General features: G+C 42.7%; 1 protein-coding gene across 2 annotated transcripts; it reads left to right on the forward strand.

Moving 5' to 3' along the window:
* The first annotated feature begins 5,797 nt into the window (after positions 1-5,797).
* On the forward strand, positions 5,798-18,939 carry LOC146643042 (class I histocompatibility antigen, F10 alpha chain-like). Of its 2 annotated transcripts, XM_085396989.1 has the most exons (12): positions 5,798-5,981; positions 13,410-13,685; positions 13,773-14,063; positions 14,607-14,891; positions 15,299-15,427; positions 15,914-15,943; positions 16,445-16,477; positions 16,671-16,706; positions 16,820-16,849; positions 17,442-17,525; positions 17,651-17,701; positions 18,106-18,939. In XM_085396989.1, the coding sequence occupies exons 1-12, from the start codon at positions 5,927-5,929 to the stop codon at positions 18,144-18,146; spliced, it is 1,341 nt and encodes a 446-aa protein (XP_085253115.1). In that variant the 5' UTR covers positions 5,798-5,926; the 3' UTR covers positions 18,147-18,939. The 2 variants fall into 2 exon arrangements, with proteins under 2 accessions (XP_085253115.1, XP_085253116.1); XM_085396990.1 differs by lacking the exon at positions 16,820-16,849 and having other exon boundaries at positions 16,671-16,716; positions 17,440-17,525.
* The last annotated feature ends 654 nt before the right edge of the window (positions 18,940-19,593 follow it).

Genomic DNA, 19,593 nt, shown 5'->3' on the forward strand with positions numbered 1-19,593 from the left:
AGTCTTTATTACAACATAAAGCACCTTGAGGCGACTGCTGTGATTTGCCAGTATATAAAAACTAACCTGAACTAAACTGTATTAAACACAGGCGTGTGAGTATGAACAGTTAGCAACGAGGTACAGTTGTTACCCAGTACACCAGGCCTTACCATTTGTCGTGTTTTTTATACAGAACCAGGAGAACCACAGCGACACCGACGACCACGAGCGGGACGACCACAGCAGCGACGGGGATGTGAACTGAGCTTCCTTCTGAGTCTGGGAGCAGACGATCGTCTGAAACACACAACACTGTGTTTGTTACTGTGACACAAATCATGAAATCAGCTGTGCAGGTGAGGAACATGTGACCCTTAAACTGAACAGAGCAGCTTCTAAACAGACTAACAGCACTGCTCTCTCTGCTGATGACTACACTGAGGGAAACAGCGCCCCCTGTGGATGTCAGGTGGTACACGGTACTACACTGCTGTGGTACTGAGGCAGGCCAGGCTGCATAAACTGACCAATCAGATGACAGGATGGTAGTGCCCAGCCTGTGACACCTGCGCGTGTTTTGTGTGTTAGTAAAGGAAACCATGGCTATAACTGGCTGTGTTATATCCACGTACAGCAGAAGGTTTCTTACCCCAGTCCTTCACAGCATGCTCATTGGTTAAAACCTCCACGTACTCTCTCCTCTGGAAGGTTTCATGGTGATTTGGAAGAAGTCCTGAGCTCTTCAGGCCGTCATCTGCAGTCAGGACACGCCCACTCCTTCTGATCGTCACTGTGAGCTCTGCTGGGTGGAAGCCTGTGGCGAGGCAGGTCAGCACCACGTTTGTATCCACTGTGGAGGCCTTTGCAAACGTATAAACCTCAGGCACAGCTGGAGGAGAAGGATGTTATATGTTTGTAGACTTTCTGCCCAGTTTGACCCATTTAGCAGACGTCAGCCTGTTTAAGGCTCTGATGTCTATTCTGTGTGACTTACAGCAGTTATGACATGGTCTGATTTTCTCACCCAATAAAGGAATATTTCATATATCAGTCGACTCTTCATTCTATCAGACACAGTTATCACAGCTCGTACATTTGCTTTTTACACATGTATGTAAGCATTGAGCCAAATTTAGTAATGCCAACATATTAAACGAACAATATTTGTCTCTTATATATGATACATCTGTATACACACTGTCAAAGGTACTCGTCTTTGAGTGAAGATTTAAGGTGATAGGACATATAAATAAATACAACTTGAATCTTTACTGAAGCTCAGTGTTTGACACAGAGTTCACTCACATGAATTTCACTCAAATGTGCTGCACCAGTGTACCTGCACATGTGATGTGACAATAAAAGTGATTTGATTTGCCTGCCCCCCTGGCAACACTTTGCTAGACCCGCCCCTGCACAGTTACCAGCTGTCAGCTGCTTAGAAAAGGATCCTGGTGTTATTAGTCTCTCAGAAACAGTTCATAACTTCAACTCATTCATGTGACCTAAAAGGTAAACCTGTTTCTCCATCACCTGTTCAGCTCTGATGATCCAGTAAGGACATCTCCTGGTTTCATCTTCATGTTTCCCTCTCACCACATATCCAAACCGATATCATGACCAGCAGCTTTACAGCTGTGGCTCCAGCAAACATCAGCTGATACTAGAAAGTAGTATTAAATAAATTCTAACAACAGCTGATCAAGCTTAAACGTGCTGCTGTTGTTTAGCGCGACATCGGCTGGTTTCCTCTTTCTGGCGCAAAGTGGGCGATAAACAAACAAGAGAGACGATCAGCTGATCATTGATCAGTTTCATGATTGAAGTAGCAACAGGAGAGGGAGGGGGGAGAATGAGAGGAGAAGAGGCAGCTGTGCAGCAAAGACAGAATAACTCCAGCTTTGTGTCTTTTTCATTGTAGCTGAATTACGGGACAAACTGTTCCTTTTCACCTCAAAACGAAAATTTCTCTGAATACGAGACGATTCTGTCTTTTTACAGGATGGTTGGAAACTCTAATAATTAACCGTATGAACAAAATAAAGTTCAACATCAGTAACATAGCACCACCCAGCTGTATAGAAACTCCATCATGCTAGCTAGCACGCAGTACGAAAAAGTCAGCACAGCTAAAATAAACTCCACCTAAACTTGGTTCATATCTGACCCAGATGGACTGCAGGTCATAACTTCTTACCTGAAGTTCAGTTCACCTGACACTCTCGGACCGGCGGCCGCCTCGGGGCTCTCCTCCTGCCTCACCTTTTGAATCTGAATCTGTGGAAGCTCCGCGATGCCTCCACACGAAGTTCCAAGTCTATCTAAATCCCAGTAACGAGTAACGCGTTCCTGGTTTTGGCATAATGACTAGTTACCGTGCTCGTTACCACAATAATAATGTAGTTACTGTAACGCGTTACTTAATAACGCGTTAGTCCCAACACTGTTAGGGACATTCCCAAATATACCACAGGAAACCAGACTTGAAACTTTCCTGTAAGACACTAAACACGGCTCCATAAAAAGCCTCACTTCCTGTGCTTTTAAAACACAAGAAGCGGATCTCATTTGGACTCTGATCCTAACATCTGGATGCTTCAGTACGGGGAAATTAACAGTCTGAACTGACATGGACTCCCCTTTTTGAATTTACTAACATGCCTGACCTTCAGGGACTGATCAGTACTACTGTCTTCTGGTTTGTCTACAGATTTTACTAACTTATTTTTATTCTACTTTACTTTGTTTCACCTCCTAAATGTTTGTGTTAAATGGAACTGTTGAAGTGAATTTAACCGTGTACATCGTGGGGGCAGCGCTGGTTATGGTAGCTTTGTTTATCCTTTATTTACTGATTTTATCGTAAAATAGAACGAACAGCTGTGAAGCTTTACCAGATGTTAATGATCATATGTTCTTACTTTAAAACAGCGGTTCCCAAACTTTTTTTGCTACCCCCCCCCCCCCCCCCCCCCTTTGTTTTACAAGAAAAATGTTTTCCCGCGTGAACACGCGCACACGCGCACACGCACTCACAAACACATCCTCCAACACACCCGTATTTTGCTCCATTGCGGTTTATTTCACACCTCAAACATTTAAGCAATTAAGTTTATTTTAATTATTTAATGTTAATTTTAATTTTAATATTACATTAATTAAAGTTAGTTTAACTAATTTAATTTAATTTAATTTTAAAATTAAATTAAATTTTAAAATTACATTAATTAAAGTTAGTTTAACTAATTAATTTAATTTAATTTAATTTTAAAATTAAATTAAATTTTAAAATTACATTAATTAAAATTAGTTTAACTAATTAATTTAATTTAATTTAATTTTAAAATTAAATTAAATTTTAAAATTACATTAATTAAAGTTAGTTTAACTAATTAATTTAATTTTAAAATTTAATTTAATGTGAATTTTAATTAAATTAACATTTAAACAATTAAGCAAATACAAGTAATCTGCAAAACATTACAGGTAAGGAAATAAACTACTAACTCTTTTAGGCTATACGTCCACACCTACACTAGTACTTTTGAAAACGCAGCTGTTTCGTCCAAACGTAAACGACGTTTCGAATCATCAAAAACGGTCGAAAACCTTCATCAACACCTGGCTTTAAACATCTGTAGAGCTCTAACAGTGTTTTCAGTGGTTATCATGAAGTAAACTTTATTAAAAAGTCCTTATTTGTTTATTCATTGCAGATTTTAGTGATTAGAGTGTTTGTGGGTGACAAACATACAGAAGTGAAGGTCAGCAGCAGGATTCATATTACAGGATAAAAATAAAACTTTGGCAGCAGCTGCAAATTTCTCCACACTGTGACGTCACCCCACTCTTCGGCGGCTCTAACCTTGTATCGTGTAATCTGCCCAGCAACCGCAGACTAGTTATCTGATTGGCTGCTGTCGGTCTGAAGAAGGCGGGTGTAAATGGAGGCAGCCAGTCGTCTGTAGCGCCCCCTACAGGCGGCAGCAATAATAATAATAATAATAATAATAATAATAATAATAATAACAATCATAATAATAATAATAATCATAATAATAATAATAATAATAATAATAATAATAATAATAATAGCAACCCGCGGGGACCGTGGGCTTGTTCTGAGCAGGTTTCTGTTTTTCTGAAGATTTTTGTCGCATCAAAATCATGAATTTCACAAAGACCTGGATCTTTTTGTTTCTGCCCTTCCTGTGGGTGAACGTGGGCCCGGCTGGAGGCGGTAAGTGGGCGGCATTGACAGACAGGAAGTGTGTGTTCGTTTAATCTCGCCCCCACCGACCTTAAATAAGAGCTTGATTCTGGGCTTTTCTGCACATCTGTGGCTGAAAGCTCGTCAGTGGACTGACTCACACTCAAAGTCTGGCTCTTATTCCTTCTGTTAATCGATCATCTGACTGTTTGAGCTTTTAGTCCATCTCATAATCCAGACTCCTGTTAGGACATGTTGACCTTTAACCTTCATAAATAGATGGATCAGCCAGTTTATTCATCAGGTTTTAATCTCTTCACATAAACGGAAACCCGTTTAGAGGCCTGTCCCGTGTGTGTGTGTGTGTGTGTGTGTGTGTGTGTGTGTGTGTGTGTGTGTGTGTGTGTGTGTGTGAGAGAGAGAGTTGGTTGACATATAATAACTCATCAGCCGATTCTTCTTCATCTTTTGGTTTAATATTTGTTGTTAGTGTTACAGAATGATCCCATAGACACACACACACACATATGGACACACTTGTTATGAACATCTGGGGTCCATACAGATGTTTCTGTTTTCCAACATATTTAAGGAAACAAAAAAAGTTAAGTTATCTCAAAGTCTTTCAGTTCTTCCTCCTGTGAACATGAGTCCAGCTGTTGTGGGTGAACATCATTTAATTGGCTCATTCTTGTGTTACATCAGTACACACTGTCTGTCCTATGATTTTAATATTAAAAAAAATAAAATGCCCATTTGTTTCAGAATTATGAGTCACTAAAAGTAATTATTATTAAATGTTATTAGATTATAGCTACTGATTTATTTTTTTATGTAGTCACAAACCCCGCCCATCAGAAGCGTCCGTTTCCTTGGATGAGTTTGTTTGTGTTACTTCAGCATTTCTTACAGTTTAACAAGTCCCCACGAACCCCCGTGAGTCCGACACGTGTTTAATGTGCGCAGATGAAATGTTTTCGAGAGAACAGCTCGATCAGCTGACGCAAACTGCTGCAACGAGGAAATAAAACACGGAGCAGGAACCAGGAAGCCCTGCGACACATTCACTGATCTAAGCTTAAACGTGTAAATACTTTCATCAGGCACGGCTGGTTAAGTCTTTAATCCGCACAGGGTCAAATCTGAAAAGTGATCATTTTAGTTTAAAAGGTTTAAACTATTCTAAAGAACCACAAACACGTGAAACACGCACAGATTATTATTTTTTTAATTAATCTTTTTCCAGGGTAGACTTTGAGTAAAAAGTGAATCCTGTTTCTCTGAGCTGAGTTTTTCAGACTGATCAGTGAGCGCTGAGGTGAAGGTGTCCGTGTTATCGGTCCTTCAGGTCCTGGTGGTCTGGGCTGCGTTAAAAAACTCAGCTCGGCTTCTTAAGTTTGTGAAATCCTTCCAGTCGGGGACATTTGGGGTCTTTTCAACCACTCAAACCGGAAGCTTCTGTCTCTGTGATTAAATAAATAAATGCAGTTTGTGGGACAGTTTGAGCTCCGTTGGTTCTACCTGCTCTCTCACCTTTGTCAGTTACGTAAACACAAAGCAGGCCAGCAGGTGGGCGTGACTTGAAGGCGTCTGTGGTTTACGAGCGGCAGTGAATGCAGCAGTGAGCAGACACAGTCAGGAAATAGAGACGATCACTTCAGGAAGGACGCGTCCGACCGAAAAGCGGATAAATCTGAGACTTTTACCGAGCAGAGGCTCTGATTCGGAGTCACGATGATCTTGTTCGCGGTGGTGGTCCTTCTGGGGACGGCGCTGACCGTAAACTGCGGTGAGTTTGCGCTTTTTTACCGACGCTAGCGGAGCGGGTCCAAACCGAAAGTAAAAACGGACTGTGACGTCGCAGAAAAACAAAAGTTCAGACGACGATTTTAGTTTAATTTATCGGTATTAAACGGAGATTTCTGAGTGTTTCGGTGCCGTGGCGTGACTCTGTGCACCAGGTGTGTGAAAGTGGGAACGAAGAAAGCGCTTTAATCCTCCCAGGAGTTTCTCAAGTTCAGCTGCTGCCGCGGGTCTGCTGAGGCCCGAAGAGAAACACTTACAGACACAAATACTGAACATTTTATGGATTTAAGTTTTTCATTTAAATTCTTGGCTGTGTTTTAAGATCAGACAGTTTCGTATAAACTGCTGAGTTCAAAACCTGAAAACTTCAAAGCTGACTGAAGATCACGGCTGTAAACTGAGTGTGTGTGTGTGTGTGTGTGTGTGTGTGTGTGTGTGTGTGTGTGTGTGTGTCTGTGTGTGTTAACCAGTGCGATAATACAGGTTAGAGTCCTCTGGTTTATAGCAGTGGACTTCGTGTTAGCGGTTGTGAATCTTGTCCTGACACTCGTCAGTTCTCAGTAAACAGGTAAGAACAGGTGTGTCGCTGTGAGCTGATGCTGCTGAGCCGGACTGATCGCATCGTTATCATATCTGTGACGTGACGACCAGTCAGAAGCATCTCAGAGTTTACTGTAAACAACTTGTTTTTCTGCTTACCTGAGACAGGTGCGAGATCTGAAAATCTTTGATTGAATTAGTAACATTTCCCCACATTCAGTGAACGCACCTGAGACACTGCAGGGTTTTTTCCCACGCTGACAGAAACACGTCACTCGTGTCTCTTTACACTTCTCTGTCGGTTTGAGGTCAGAGCTGCTGATCAAAGCTGAAATCAAAGGTATAACTTTTAAATGAAACGAATTACTGCTGTGCTGATGTTGTTTCAGGTCTGTGAGGTGACGTTTTTGACGTTTACACAGGAATGTTACGATGATCTCTTTACCAGGAGAACAGCTCATGCTGAGGAAAACTGTTTATTATTGTAACAAGTGATGATTCATTTTATTACATTTATTTATTTTTTACATTTAGTAATAAAATGTGACAATAATACTGATAGTTTCTCTCAGTCAAGTCTGCCTCACTAGTTTCCTTTGTTCATTATTTTGATAAGTTTTAAATTCAGTTTAGTTTTTAAAGTTTAAACATATTTTCTTAGAGTTTTTATTACTTTTGATGTTATTGTGGGTGTTATTAATAATCAAAGGAGCTTGCAAAGAAAAGCGTCTGGACTTCTTTAAGTTACTTGAAGACGTTTCACCTCTCATCCGAGAAGCTTCTTCAGTTCTAAGGTCAAATGGTGGAGAGTCCCAGATATAAACCTAGTGGGAGTGACCCCCCACAGAGGGACAAAAGGACCCCCTGATGATCCTCTAATCGCCTGAGCCAAGGTGTGAAACTGGGTGTGGGTCCCAATCAGCCAGAGTTTCGGGTGGGTCATGCGAATTCCTGTTATTAATTATTATTATTATTAATTATTGTTATTAATAATAATAGGAGCACTGATTGTGTGATGTCCATCCATCTTCATCCGCTTTATCCGAGGCCGGGTCACGGGGGCAGCAGCCTAAGCAAAGAGGCCCAGACCTCCCTCTCCCCAGCCACCTCCTCCAGCTTATCCGGGGGAACACCAAGGCGTTCCCAGGCCAGCTGAGAGATATAATCTCTCCAGCGTGTCCTGGGTCTGCCCCGGGGCCTCCTCCCGGTGGGACATGCCTGGAACACCTCACCTAGGAGGCGCCCAGGGGGCATCCTTGTCAGATGCCCGAACCACCTCAGCTGGCTCCTTTCGATGTGGAGCAGCAGCGGCTCTACTCTGAGCCCCTCCCGGATGGCCGAACTTCTCACCCTATCTCTAAGGGAGAGGCCAGCCAACCTTCGGAGGAAGCTCATTTCTGCCGCTTGTATCCGCGATCTCGTTCTTTCAGTCACTACCCACAGCTCGTGGCCATAGGTGAGGGTAGGGACGTAGATCGACCGGTAAATTGAGAGCTTCGCTTTTACACTCAGCTCCCTCTTCACCACGACGGACCGGTGCAGCGTCCGCATTACTGCAGCTGCAGCCCCAATCCGTCTGTCGATCTCCGGCTCCCTTCTCCCATCACTCACGAACAAGACCCCGAGATACTTGAACTCCTCCACTTGGGGCAGGAACTCATCCCCGACCCGGAGTGGGCACTCCACCCTTTTCCGGCTGAGAACCATGACCTCAGATTTGGAGGTGCTGATCCTCATTCCCGCTGCTTCACACTCGGCTGCGAACCGTTCCAGTGCTAGCTGGAGGCCCTCACCTGATGAAGCCAACAGAACCACATCATCCGCAAAAATCAGAGATGAGATTCTGAGGCCACCAAAGCGAAAGCCCTCCGCCACTTGGCTGCGCCTAGAAATCCTGTCCATAAAAATTATGAACAGAACCAGAGACAAAGGGCAGCCCTGGCGGAGCCCATCACCCACCGGGAATGAATCCGACTTATTGCCGGCAATGCGAACCAAGCTCTTGCAACGGTTGTATAGGGATCGAATGGCCCGTAGCAATGGGCCAGACACCCCATACTCCCACAACATCTCATCCCCAAACTCTGCTTCCTCCTCGGAAGACGTGTCAGTGGGATTAAGGAGGTCCTCGAAGTATTCCTTCCACCGCCCGACAATTTTCTCAGTCGACGTCAGCAGCGCTCCGCCAGCACTATACACAGTGCAGGTAGAGCACCGCTTTCCCCTCCTGAGACGCCTGACGGTTTGCCAGAATCTCTTCAAGGCAGTCCGAAAGTCTTTTTCCATGGCCTGTCTGAACTCCTCCCACACCCGAGTTTTTGCGTCAGCCACTGCCCGAGCCACATTCCGCTTGGCCTGTCGATACCTGTTGGCTGCCTCCGGAGTCCCACAGGCTAACAAAGCCCGATAGGACTCCTTCTTCAGCCTGGTGGCTGCCTTCACCTCTGGTGTCCACCATTTGGTTCGGGGATTACCACCACGGCAGGCACCAACCACCTTGCGGCCGCAGCTCAATGCAGCAGCTTCGGCAATGGAGACGCTGAACATGGTCCATTCGGACTCAATGTCCCCAGTCTCCCTCGGAATGCTGTTGAAGCTCTGCCGGAGGTGTGCGTTGAAGATCTCGCGGACTGGGGCCTCTGCTAGACGTTCCCAGCACACCCTCACTACGCGTTTAGGTGCACCAGGTCTGTCCAGCGTCCTCCCCCGCCATCTGATTCAACTCAGGTTGGTGGATTGTGTGATGTAAGAAGATATAAACAGATTGCAGTACCTGTAGCTGACTGATGGTGGCGCACACATTCTGCTGTGAGTGGACCGAAGCTGGCTCTGCAGTAACCAAACAGAGAGACTAAGAATAATATCTTTAATTTTTTAAATATTTTCAATAGTTTTGTAAGATTTTCTGTCAGTTTTCTTCAGGTTTAGTTCATTACTGTAACCTGACATAATGTTCTGTGACTGTCACTGGTTAACTTAAACATCCAGACTGGACTCTAGTTCTTGTTCTGTGTGGAATCATCGTTGTTGTTAGAGCTGTCTCTATTTTCTTTAACAACTGAATGAACAGCGTTTTCATATAGAAAATTTCCGTTCAGCAGAGAATTATCTAACTTTATTAGATTAGATAAAACTTTATTAATCCTTCCGGTGGGTTCCTCTGAGTAATTCAGTTTCCAGTAGCACCGACAGAAGTTGCACGTTACAGAGTTGGAATACCAAAACAAGGGGAGTGAGAGAGTATGGAAATAAGCATAAATATAGCATATATACATGTATACACATATGTAAATACAGAACATATAATGGGGATAAAGGGGAATACTAGTGAAATATAGTCAATTCAAAATTTATTTCTATAACGTGTATATACGTTTAAAAAAAACAACAGTCGACCAAAGTGCTTCACAATCGGTTAAAAACAAGAGAAAACAATAGAGAAACAAATAGAGATCAATAAGAAGACAGTGAATTAACAATAAAAACATAAAACAGGCCTGAAGGTGCTCATGCTGAACTCGAATTAAAAGCCAAAGTAAAAAAGTGAGTTTTAAGATGCGATTGAAAAGATTAAATCGACTCTGAAGTACAAATCTCCTGTGGCAGACTATCCCAGAGTCTGGGTGCTGCTGCGAAGGCCCGATCTCCTCTGTGCTTCCATCGAGACCTTGGTCGTGCTGAGAGCATCTCGATTATCTCAGCGCTCTTTTGGGGTCATACATGTTGAGGAGTTCGTTTAAATAACTCGGCACCATTTTATTTAAAACTCTGGGCTGAGTGTAGATGTCACACATCTCATTGATGAGATCTAGACCGCCACAGTCCATTGCACATTTCAACTATTGTGAGTCTATTGCACAGTGAATGTTGCACAGTTGAATATAAAAAACACTGCAGCGTCGTTGCTCCCGCCCTCCTTCGTCCTCCTGTTTCCCCTCCAGCGAGGAGTTTGTTGGTCCGAGACTTTGAGAGGAGCAACCTGTCACTGAACAGACTCCTCTGGTTGTTTATGACCACATGCAGAGGATGTCCAGCATTGTCCATAATGTCCAGCAGCTTCTTTCTCCTCTTCTCTGCCACTGTCACCAGAGTGTCCAGCTTCATGCCCACCACAGTTAAAAACCAAACCACGTTTGTACCGAAACTCGTAAAACCGCATAAGTGTTTGTAAACGTGAGCTAACTGAAGGCCGAGCGAGAGGAGGAAGTGTTTTGCTCTGCCTTTAAACATCAGTCAGGTTTGTAGATCAGGTGCAGCGCACTGACGTCTACACATGGCCGAGAACAGAAACTGAAAACAGCTTCAGCTTTAGGCTGTGTCCCAATCCAGCGACCGCACGCTTCGGCGCACTACGTACGGTGCGTACTACAAGTACGAGACGTGCGGAAGTGAGAGGCCTGTGAAATGGGACGGTGACAGTGTGTATACAGATGTATCATATATAAAAGACAAATATTGTTCGTTTACTATGTTGGCATTATTACGTTTGGCTAATTTGGCCATTTAAAATGTAGGAGCTGTGATAACTGTGTCTGATAGAATGAAGAGTAGACTGATATATGAAATATTCCTTTATTGGGTGAGAAAATCAGACCATGTCATAACTGCTGTAAGTCACACAGAATAGATATCAGAGCCTTAAACAGGCTGACGTCTGCTAAATGGGTCAAACTGGGCAGAAAGTCTACAAACACATAACATCCTTATAGAATATGATGTAACACTATAGATCAACTTAGCTCAGAATATATAAAGCATATAAACAGTTACAGCAATATGATGCAACAAACACAGCAGCTACTGATCCAAAATCCTCAAAGCTTCATAGAACTGAAACCAACATTTATTTTAGCTCCATTCTGCTGCTGATACAGACTTTAGGTTTCTGAACATTAAACTTGTTGCTGCCTTTCATGGTGTGTAACTTGAAGGCCCTGAGTACTCTGAGTACTTTCTCCCACACTGGAAACACTGGGATGATCACATTATTTGAACATTACCTAATAAGACTGATTCAGCACAGACAGTTCTGTTAAACTTTCCTAGCAGTCCTTCACAAACAGGGAACAGTCTGTCTATTCTCTCCATCTGTCAGCTGCTGCTGGCTCTTCCTCCTCCTCTTCCTCACACACTGCTGAGTTTGTCCTGGTGGATCATCAGGGCTGCAAAGCCTCACAGATGATGTGCAGCAGTGGGTCCCTCAGTCTGTCCTCACTCTGGACACTTGCAGTCGTCACACATGGAAATCAAATGTGTGATAAGCTGCAGGATTCAGACACAAGTGTAACTTATAAACACATGTTCATACTTTTATTCCACAATCAGAGAGAAAGAAACAGAGAGAGAATGCAGGACAGACAGACAGGTGACAGTCTCAGGTGTACACACTGCTACACAACAGCACAGAGAAGCAGGATTTAGTGTTTGTGTTATTACGAGTGTAAACAAGAAGAGTTCCAGATGGTGCAGTGGACACATGTGTGACTGCTGTGATTAAAGCATCTTTCTTTCAGCTTAACGAGTGAACCGTCAGCTCGTTCAAACACACGTTAAAGTCCGTTTGGCTCGACACCACCGAACAGAGGCAGCAATATAACATAGCTCACATTAACAGTGCAGTGGATCCTGCTTGTGCCGTGATGTTCAGGACTGCAAACCGAGCAGCATCACTGACTGTCAGCTTGTTGTGTTTGTGGATATATGACTGACTTTAATTATCCATAAAATCATCAGATTCTCTGTCAGATTAAGGTCGACTCTATATATATATGTAGTGCAGGGGTGCTCAATACGTCGATCGCAAAGGTAGTATTGGTAGATCGCATGGCATTAAAAAAATAGATGCCAGCCTATCATCCATCCCGTCACTTGATTGATACAGGGAAGCCAGTCAGATGACATCAGATTTTTTCTGACGCTTAGGTCGCTGCGCATGCGCAAACAGCGGCGCGAAGTGTAGTAAAACTGACAAGCTAGTCAGCGAGTTAACTCCAATTTTTAGCTCTCGGTTTTCTCTTAAACCTGGCCGTCAGCAGCTACTGTCCGGACTATGCATCCCTGGCTGATTCAATTCAGTGCAAGTCATCAGAATAAACTCAGGTAATGACAAAAAATTTACATAGTTAATTGTGTTGTGAAATATTGGATATTGCGGTTATGCATGTATATACATTGTAGATATAAAGAATCCTCAATATATTTATAAATAAGTATATGTTTTGGATTTTTGTAGTGGGTAGATCATTTTGACTTGGTCATTTTATAAGTAGCTCACATGCGGAAAAAGTGTGAGCACCCCTGATGTAGAGGCTTTAAAACCAAGTTAGTACAAACGTCACTAACGTCACATGACTTTGCCGACATGTGACCAACAGTAATGTTTTAATGTTCTTCATTATTAAACATTTGCACATAAATAAGTGACACAATATTCAGTACTTACTTTTGACAGTTCACTCTTCGGCCGCTCCCTTCTGCTGTATTTTGCGGCAAAATTATCCACACCCACCGCCGCGCTATGAATTGTGGGATATATGGGACCATAAAGCGTGCACCGGACCACGATTGATATTTGGGGAAATGAACTGCGCATTTGGAGTATGCATTTAGTGTACACGTCGGATTGGGACAGCCGTCGCCGCGTCGCCGTGACGTAATAGGTCTCAAAACGTGTACTCCGGAGCGTGCGGTCGCTGGATTGGGACACAGCCTCTGGCTGAACGTTACAGATGGTCAGTAAGCAGCTGTTGTTACTTTAATTTTAATTGTCAGGAAAACAACTTCAATGCACGTGTCTGGTCTGCTGCTGCTTCTCAGCTGTCACACATAAATAAATTAATATTGTGTGTTTTCCCTCCTGTGTGACTTTCAGACACTCACTCCCTCCATTACATCTACACGGCGCTCTCCAAACCTGTCGGCCTCCCGGGCATCCACGAGTTCACAGCCATGGGTTTGCTGGACAACCGGATGATCGACTACTTTGACAGCGAGCATCAGGCAAAGGTTCCCAAACAGGAGTGGATGAGAGAGCGTTTACCTGCTGATTACTGGGATAAAGGCACACAGTCCCGCAAGAGCAAGCAGCAGTGGTTCAAGGTCAACATCGGCATCCTGATGGAGCGAATGAGACAGAATGACTCAGCCAGTAAGTCTTTGCTTTATTTCAGTGACAAAGCGAGGCCTGATTAATCTTGACCCACACATCATGGTGTCCTCTTTCTCTTTCCTTCAGCCCCTCACGTTCTTCAGTGGATGCACGGCTGTGAGGCTGAAACGAATCCTGACGGCACGCTCAGGTTTGTCCGAGGCATGGACATGTACAACTACGATGGAAACGACTTCCTGTCCTTCGATGATAAAAATGGAGTCTGGGTCGCTCCGATTCCGGAGGCACAACCCACCAAGAGGAAGTGGGACGGCGTCCAGGTGCTGAAAGAGTACACCAAGGGATACCTGGAGAACGAGTGCATCGATTGGCTGAGCAAGTTTGTGAATTATGGACAACAGCAGCTCAAAAAGAAATGTATGTTTGTCATAAATATTAGTATTATTAGTCCACATGTGCCAAGCCTTACAGAGAGTGTTGAATATTGTTACGGTTTAAAAAATTAAATCCAAATGACTAAAGTGTCAAACACTTACGTCCTCACGTGCACATCCATTCAGCACCGTCTGGAAAAGATTAAACTTTTAAAGTCTTAAATGGAACTCCAGACTCTGCCGTTCCAGCCGAATCATAACTGAGTGTAGTTAAAGTATAAATGATAAAGTATAGTTCTGAGACAATAGACCCTGATTAGCCAAACGGCAGCCATTTGGACATGAAGCAGTCACAAACCCAGGTGTTGACTAAATAGAGCACAGCCTTCATTATTATTAACACCACATGTTTAACGACTGCTGTTACAAAGGCAGTGAGCCCCGCCGTCTGTTTGTATGCACGATATTCACTGCATGGTGGAAAGTCTTACTGTAACAAAGTACTGAAGGTACCAGCTGATTCCATGAGTTAATCAGTGTTACAGTTACCACATGTGGTGACACAGTTTCCATTTCCTGCTTCCAGCTCCACCTGAGGTGTTTGTGTTTGCAAAGAAGGCCAAAGTGGAGACAAACCTCATCCTGACCTGCCTCGCCACAGGCTTCTACCCCAAAGACATCATCGTGAGGATCAGAAGGAACGGACGTGTTCTGACTGCAGTCGACGGCCTGAAGAGCTCAGACGTTCTTCCAAATAACGATGAGAGCTTCCAGAGACGAGACCATGTGGAGATTTTGAAGTCTGACCTGTCACAGTTCAGCTGTGAAGTCATTCATGAGGCGACCGGTGTGAATGTTATGAAGCTTTGGGGTAAGAAACTTTATTTATTGCCTCTGTTGTTGATCATAACTCTGTTTCTTCAGTCAGAGCCTGGAGCTCCTCTGTGTCCAGCAGATCTGCATCATTCTGTCCTGATCACAGTCCTGAGGTCAGATCCATGTCAGTCCATCTAGAACTAAGCTAGCATGTCACATGTAGCCCAGCTCTGCAGCCCTGAAGAAGCAGAGCAGCGATCTCCTCCAGAGCATCACTGAATAGTTGCAGATATGAACAGTGTCAGTGCCGTCCCCTCTCACTGACCTCCTGTTGCTGCTCCACATCACTGCTGTCAGATCACTGACTCCATCATGACTGTGGCTTCAAATCTACATCTCAGTAACAAACAGCAGCAAATAACTGACAGTGACCTCAACCTGAAGCTTGTGTCTGTGTTTCAGACATCAATGACCTTCCACCGGAACCTGGATGTGGACCTCCGATCGCTGCTGCAGTGGGAGGAGTCTTGGCTCTGGTTGCTCTTGTTGCTGTTGTTGCCTGTGTGATCTTGTATAAAAAAGGCTGTCTTGGTAAGTCCAGTGTGCTGTTGTGTGTAATTATTGTTGAGTGGAGCTAAAATGTTTGTCTTTGTATCCTGTAAAAATGAAACTGTCCTGGTCTCAGACAGTGATGACATGGAGCTGTTACTGATCATCACATTTGAAACACATGAAGAAAATCATTGAAATGAATGTAAGAAATGTTGAATATCAGCTGCTCCAGTCTGTCAGCCTTCAAACACTTCACTTAGTATTCTATTAGGACTCCATGAGGGGGTCAAAGGTCACAGTCATGTGACATGATGTCAGACTTTCCTGTCTGCAGCTTCTGATCCAATAACTTTGAGCCCTCTGGGACATAAATGTAGTTTTTCTGTGCAGAACAGAAATGATTGATGTTTGCTGATAGTGTGCAGCTCGTTTCCTCCACCGTCTCCACTCAGACACATCTGCATGTAGAACAAACCACTGAGTTCATCCATCATCACTGACAGTCTGTGTTACGTCTCTTTACAGGACGCAGACGTGGAGCCAACGACAACAAAGGTAACATCTTTATTTTGCTGTCTTATAAAGTTTGATGCTCAGAGACTCGAGTCAGTCTGAGCCCATCCTCTAACACCTTTAACAGATTAGTATTTGTTCAGTGTAGCACAGAGGAGGTGAACAGGCAAACAGTGGAGGAGACAGAAACTTGAAGCATGAGGAGAAAGGTTAGAGCAGCCAGGCTCATGGTTACCTGTGTTCAGTATAAAGCTCCTAATATCTGGGAGAGCCTGACAGGTGAAACATGGCTGCTGTCAGGTGTGTGCAGAGGTTCCTCTCTGTGACAGCTGCTCAGTTTCACTGACACTTTACATCTTTATGAAACAAACAGAAGAAAAAGTCAGGCGTACTTTTGACTTTCAGTTTCTCTGTGGAGTCACTGCTCTTTAACATTTGTGTGAAAATGACTTTTTATAAGAAAACAGATAAAAAGAATCAAACATGAAGCACTGACTGAATTAAAATGTGTCGTTTTGTCTTTCTATCATTTGTATTTATCAGCTGGAATAAAGACTATTTATGCTCCTGTGTCAGGTAAGCTCTTTATTTCTCTGCTCTGGATGTTGTTAAATGTCAATGTTTCTGATATTTAAAGTGTTTATGTGGTAATAATATTTATACAGCAGCAGCTGAAAACCTTAAAGCTGATTTAAACCTGTGTGTGTGTGTGTGTGTGTGTGTGTGTGTGTGTGTGTGTGTGTGTGTGTGTGTGTGTGTGTGTGTGTAGTTGGTAATGGCGTTGCAAGCACACCTCTGATAAATGGTAGGTGCCCCTCCCACCCTACAAAGATTTATACAAAATAGTTTATTGAAGTTAATATTAATATTTTGTGTGTGTGTGTGTGTGTGTGTGTGTGTGTGTGTGTGTGTGTGTAGTTGCTCCTGTGCCTGCAGCTTCCAGCAGTGGTACGTGTTTCCTTCTCCTTCCTCAGACACACATAACAGTTTAGTTTAGGACCCAGTAGATTGTAGGAGATGTTCTTCATATTCTGTGTGTTTTATGTGGAACGGTGCCTCTTTTATATCAGTCGTTCTCCATCTGTGGGGCACAGAGTGGGATGTAGAGGACCAGTGAAACAAATTTCTATGAGAGTCATTGTTGCATTAAAATGAAACTTTGATAACTTTTTATTGATAATGGTGAATAAAAATTGTGTGACGTGGATGTTTTTACTTTCTGAATTGGAACAAAAAGGTTTTTAGGAACGTCGACTCCTTTCCTGCAGGCTTTCCTCCACGTTCCTTTGATGTGAGGTGTTCAAGAACACTGGGGAATTCCCACGTTTATCTTTAAATTATGACTACAAATATAACCCGGTCTATTCTCTCCCACTCTTAACTACATGACAGCACCACTTATCACCTTAGCCTGTGAGAAACTGCAGTAATCAATGAAAAGAACGACCCTCACATCAGAACGATCACCAGCATCACATCAGTGTGTTGCTAAAGTTTGCTGTTTCCTTCATGTAGCTCACAATGTATGTTGTCTTTACAGGAAGTGCAGCAGTTACTGTAGATAACAAGGCTGATGCTAAAGATGGGAAGGATGGGGAAACCGAACATCTCACAGGCAGTGACAGTAAGTCTCCCTCAGCTAACATGCTGCTCTGTGTTGTATAATATGAGTCACATTATTCTGTACTGTGGTATTGACTGATACATTTTAAGCTCATGTTGCAGCTGATTACTTTTTTCCTCCTTCAGAGTCCCTTGACAAAGTGTCTAACTCCAGCGACGCTGACTCTGGTGTCTCTTGTAAGTATCTCTGATGCACTTCACAGATTTACACTTTAACACAGGCTAAACGGTAACTGGTCTGTATTTGTACAGCGCTTTACTAGTCCCTAAGGACCCCAAAGCGCTTTACACACACATTCACACACTGGTGATGGCAGCTACATTGTAGCCACAGCCAGTTTTTATTGTATCTCAACCTTTGTTCACACTCAGCTGATGTCAGTATGAAGCTCAGGTGACGACGATGCTTCCCCTTTCAGTTTCTCTGTTCCCTTTCAAACTTTAGAGACTTTATTTGAAAGAAGACACTAGTGTGAGTGTAAATAAGAGCAGTGAGCTGTAAGAGTTTAAGTTGGTGCATCTCTCACTGAGAACCTGCTGTTACTCTACATGTAAAATAATACTGTTGCTCCTCTCTGCAGCTGATTCTGACAAACAAGGTCAGGCCCAGGAGTCATCCTGAATCTTCGGCTACATCAAGTTTCAAGGCTTGCATGAACTAGATTATTGGCATACAGACGACAATAATTAAAAATAATAATAATAATAAATATATATACTTTACAGATTAAACATTTGAGGTATAATGTGGTTCTTTAGCTTTCCATGAAATGAAATGAAATGAGTTTTAAAAGTGTTCATGCTTCCTCAATCTGAACCTTCACGACAGCAAAATTTATGAGTCAGTTTTGATCCAGTTTAAGAAACTACAGGAAACCAAATGAAGTTTAAACTCTGATAAAGTGGGCGGAGCTCAGCAGTCACGCCTGCTGCCTCTGCAGGAAACGTCTCCAGGCAGGTGGAAGAAAATGTTGTAGAGTGTGACGTCTGTTGATGCATATAATGTTTTTATGTAGGAGAAATATAATTAAAATATCATCATATTTAGAAGTGAATAAAATGGTTGGATACAAAAACAAAGCATAAATGTAATGTGAAGGTTGGTGCTTTAACCCTTTCACTGTAAGTTGGCTTAACGAATCAGACCTTTACAAACAGCGAGACCTCAGGCGCTCATGAAAATTAAATGATTTTAGATACTCTGGTGTGATCAGTGTAATGGGGGCGTGGACAAATCTACTGATTAATCTTCTTTTTTTATTATGGCTTTTATGAGTTTTTGGCCAAATTGAGTGAACTTCTAGATCATAGGTGTCAAACTCTGGCCCGCGGGCCAAATTTGGCCCGCAGCCTAATTACATTTGGCCCGCGAAGCCATACCAAATGACTATCAGAGCTGGCCTGCTGGTATTATACAGCTAATATATATATTGTTTAGTATTAAGCTTTGCTTGTTCCATATTCAGTTTTTCAGCAAAACGTGTTTGAGTCCATAAGAAAAGATTCATTCTTATATCTGGAGGAATAAATATATTTCAATAAATATTAACGTTAGCCCGCGACTTTGTTCCAGTTTTGAATTTTGGCCCACTGAGTATTTGAGTTTGACACCCCTGATCTAGATGATTACAAAAACTAAAGTCTGTCTGTGTAAATACATTTAATGTTTTATTGTGCCTTAAATATTCATTTGCAGTGAAACTTTGTTTGAAAATAGAGAAACTTTTTCTGTGGGAACTTTAGGGCAGAAATCTGGAAAATGTTATGTTTCAGTATTTTCTTGCATTTGCATGTAAGCTCTTAATTTGAAAAGTTCTGTTTCCAAGGTAATTTCTACTTTTATTCAGCACGAGCTAGGATTACTTTACTGGATAAGATGCTTTAATTATATTCTAGATTTTAAGTGTGAACGTTACAGTAAAAGGTTCAGTCCACATAATGAAACTGTCTGTGGATGAATGAGTGAAATATTTGCTGTAAGACTCAAATTCATCTTGTAATCCTGAAACGTCTTCCATTGTGTGGGCGTTTACTGCTAATAATAATGGATTGTAAAGCATCGTATATGT

Source organism: Rhamphochromis longiceps, linkage group LG22, assembly GCF_057381845.1.
Source record: "Rhamphochromis longiceps isolate RC_006_pf linkage group LG22, R_longiceps_female_GT1.1, whole genome shotgun sequence".
Classification (NCBI taxonomy): domain Eukaryota; kingdom Metazoa; phylum Chordata; class Actinopteri; order Cichliformes; family Cichlidae; genus Rhamphochromis; species Rhamphochromis longiceps.

Bases quoted from the DNA above. Each gene is read 5' to 3' on its own strand.
- LOC146643042 (XM_085396989.1), top strand. From the start codon at position 5,927: ATGATCTTGTTCGCGGTGGTGGTCCTTCTGGGGACGGCGCTGACCGTA. The intron at 14,064-14,606 runs GTATGTTTGTCA...TCCTGCTTCCAG, and splicing joins ACAGCAGCTCAAAAAGAAAT to CTCCACCTGAGGTGTTTGTG. The intron at 15,428-15,913 runs GTAAGTCCAGTG...GTCTCTTTACAG, and splicing joins GTATAAAAAAGGCTGTCTTG to GACGCAGACGTGGAGCCAAC.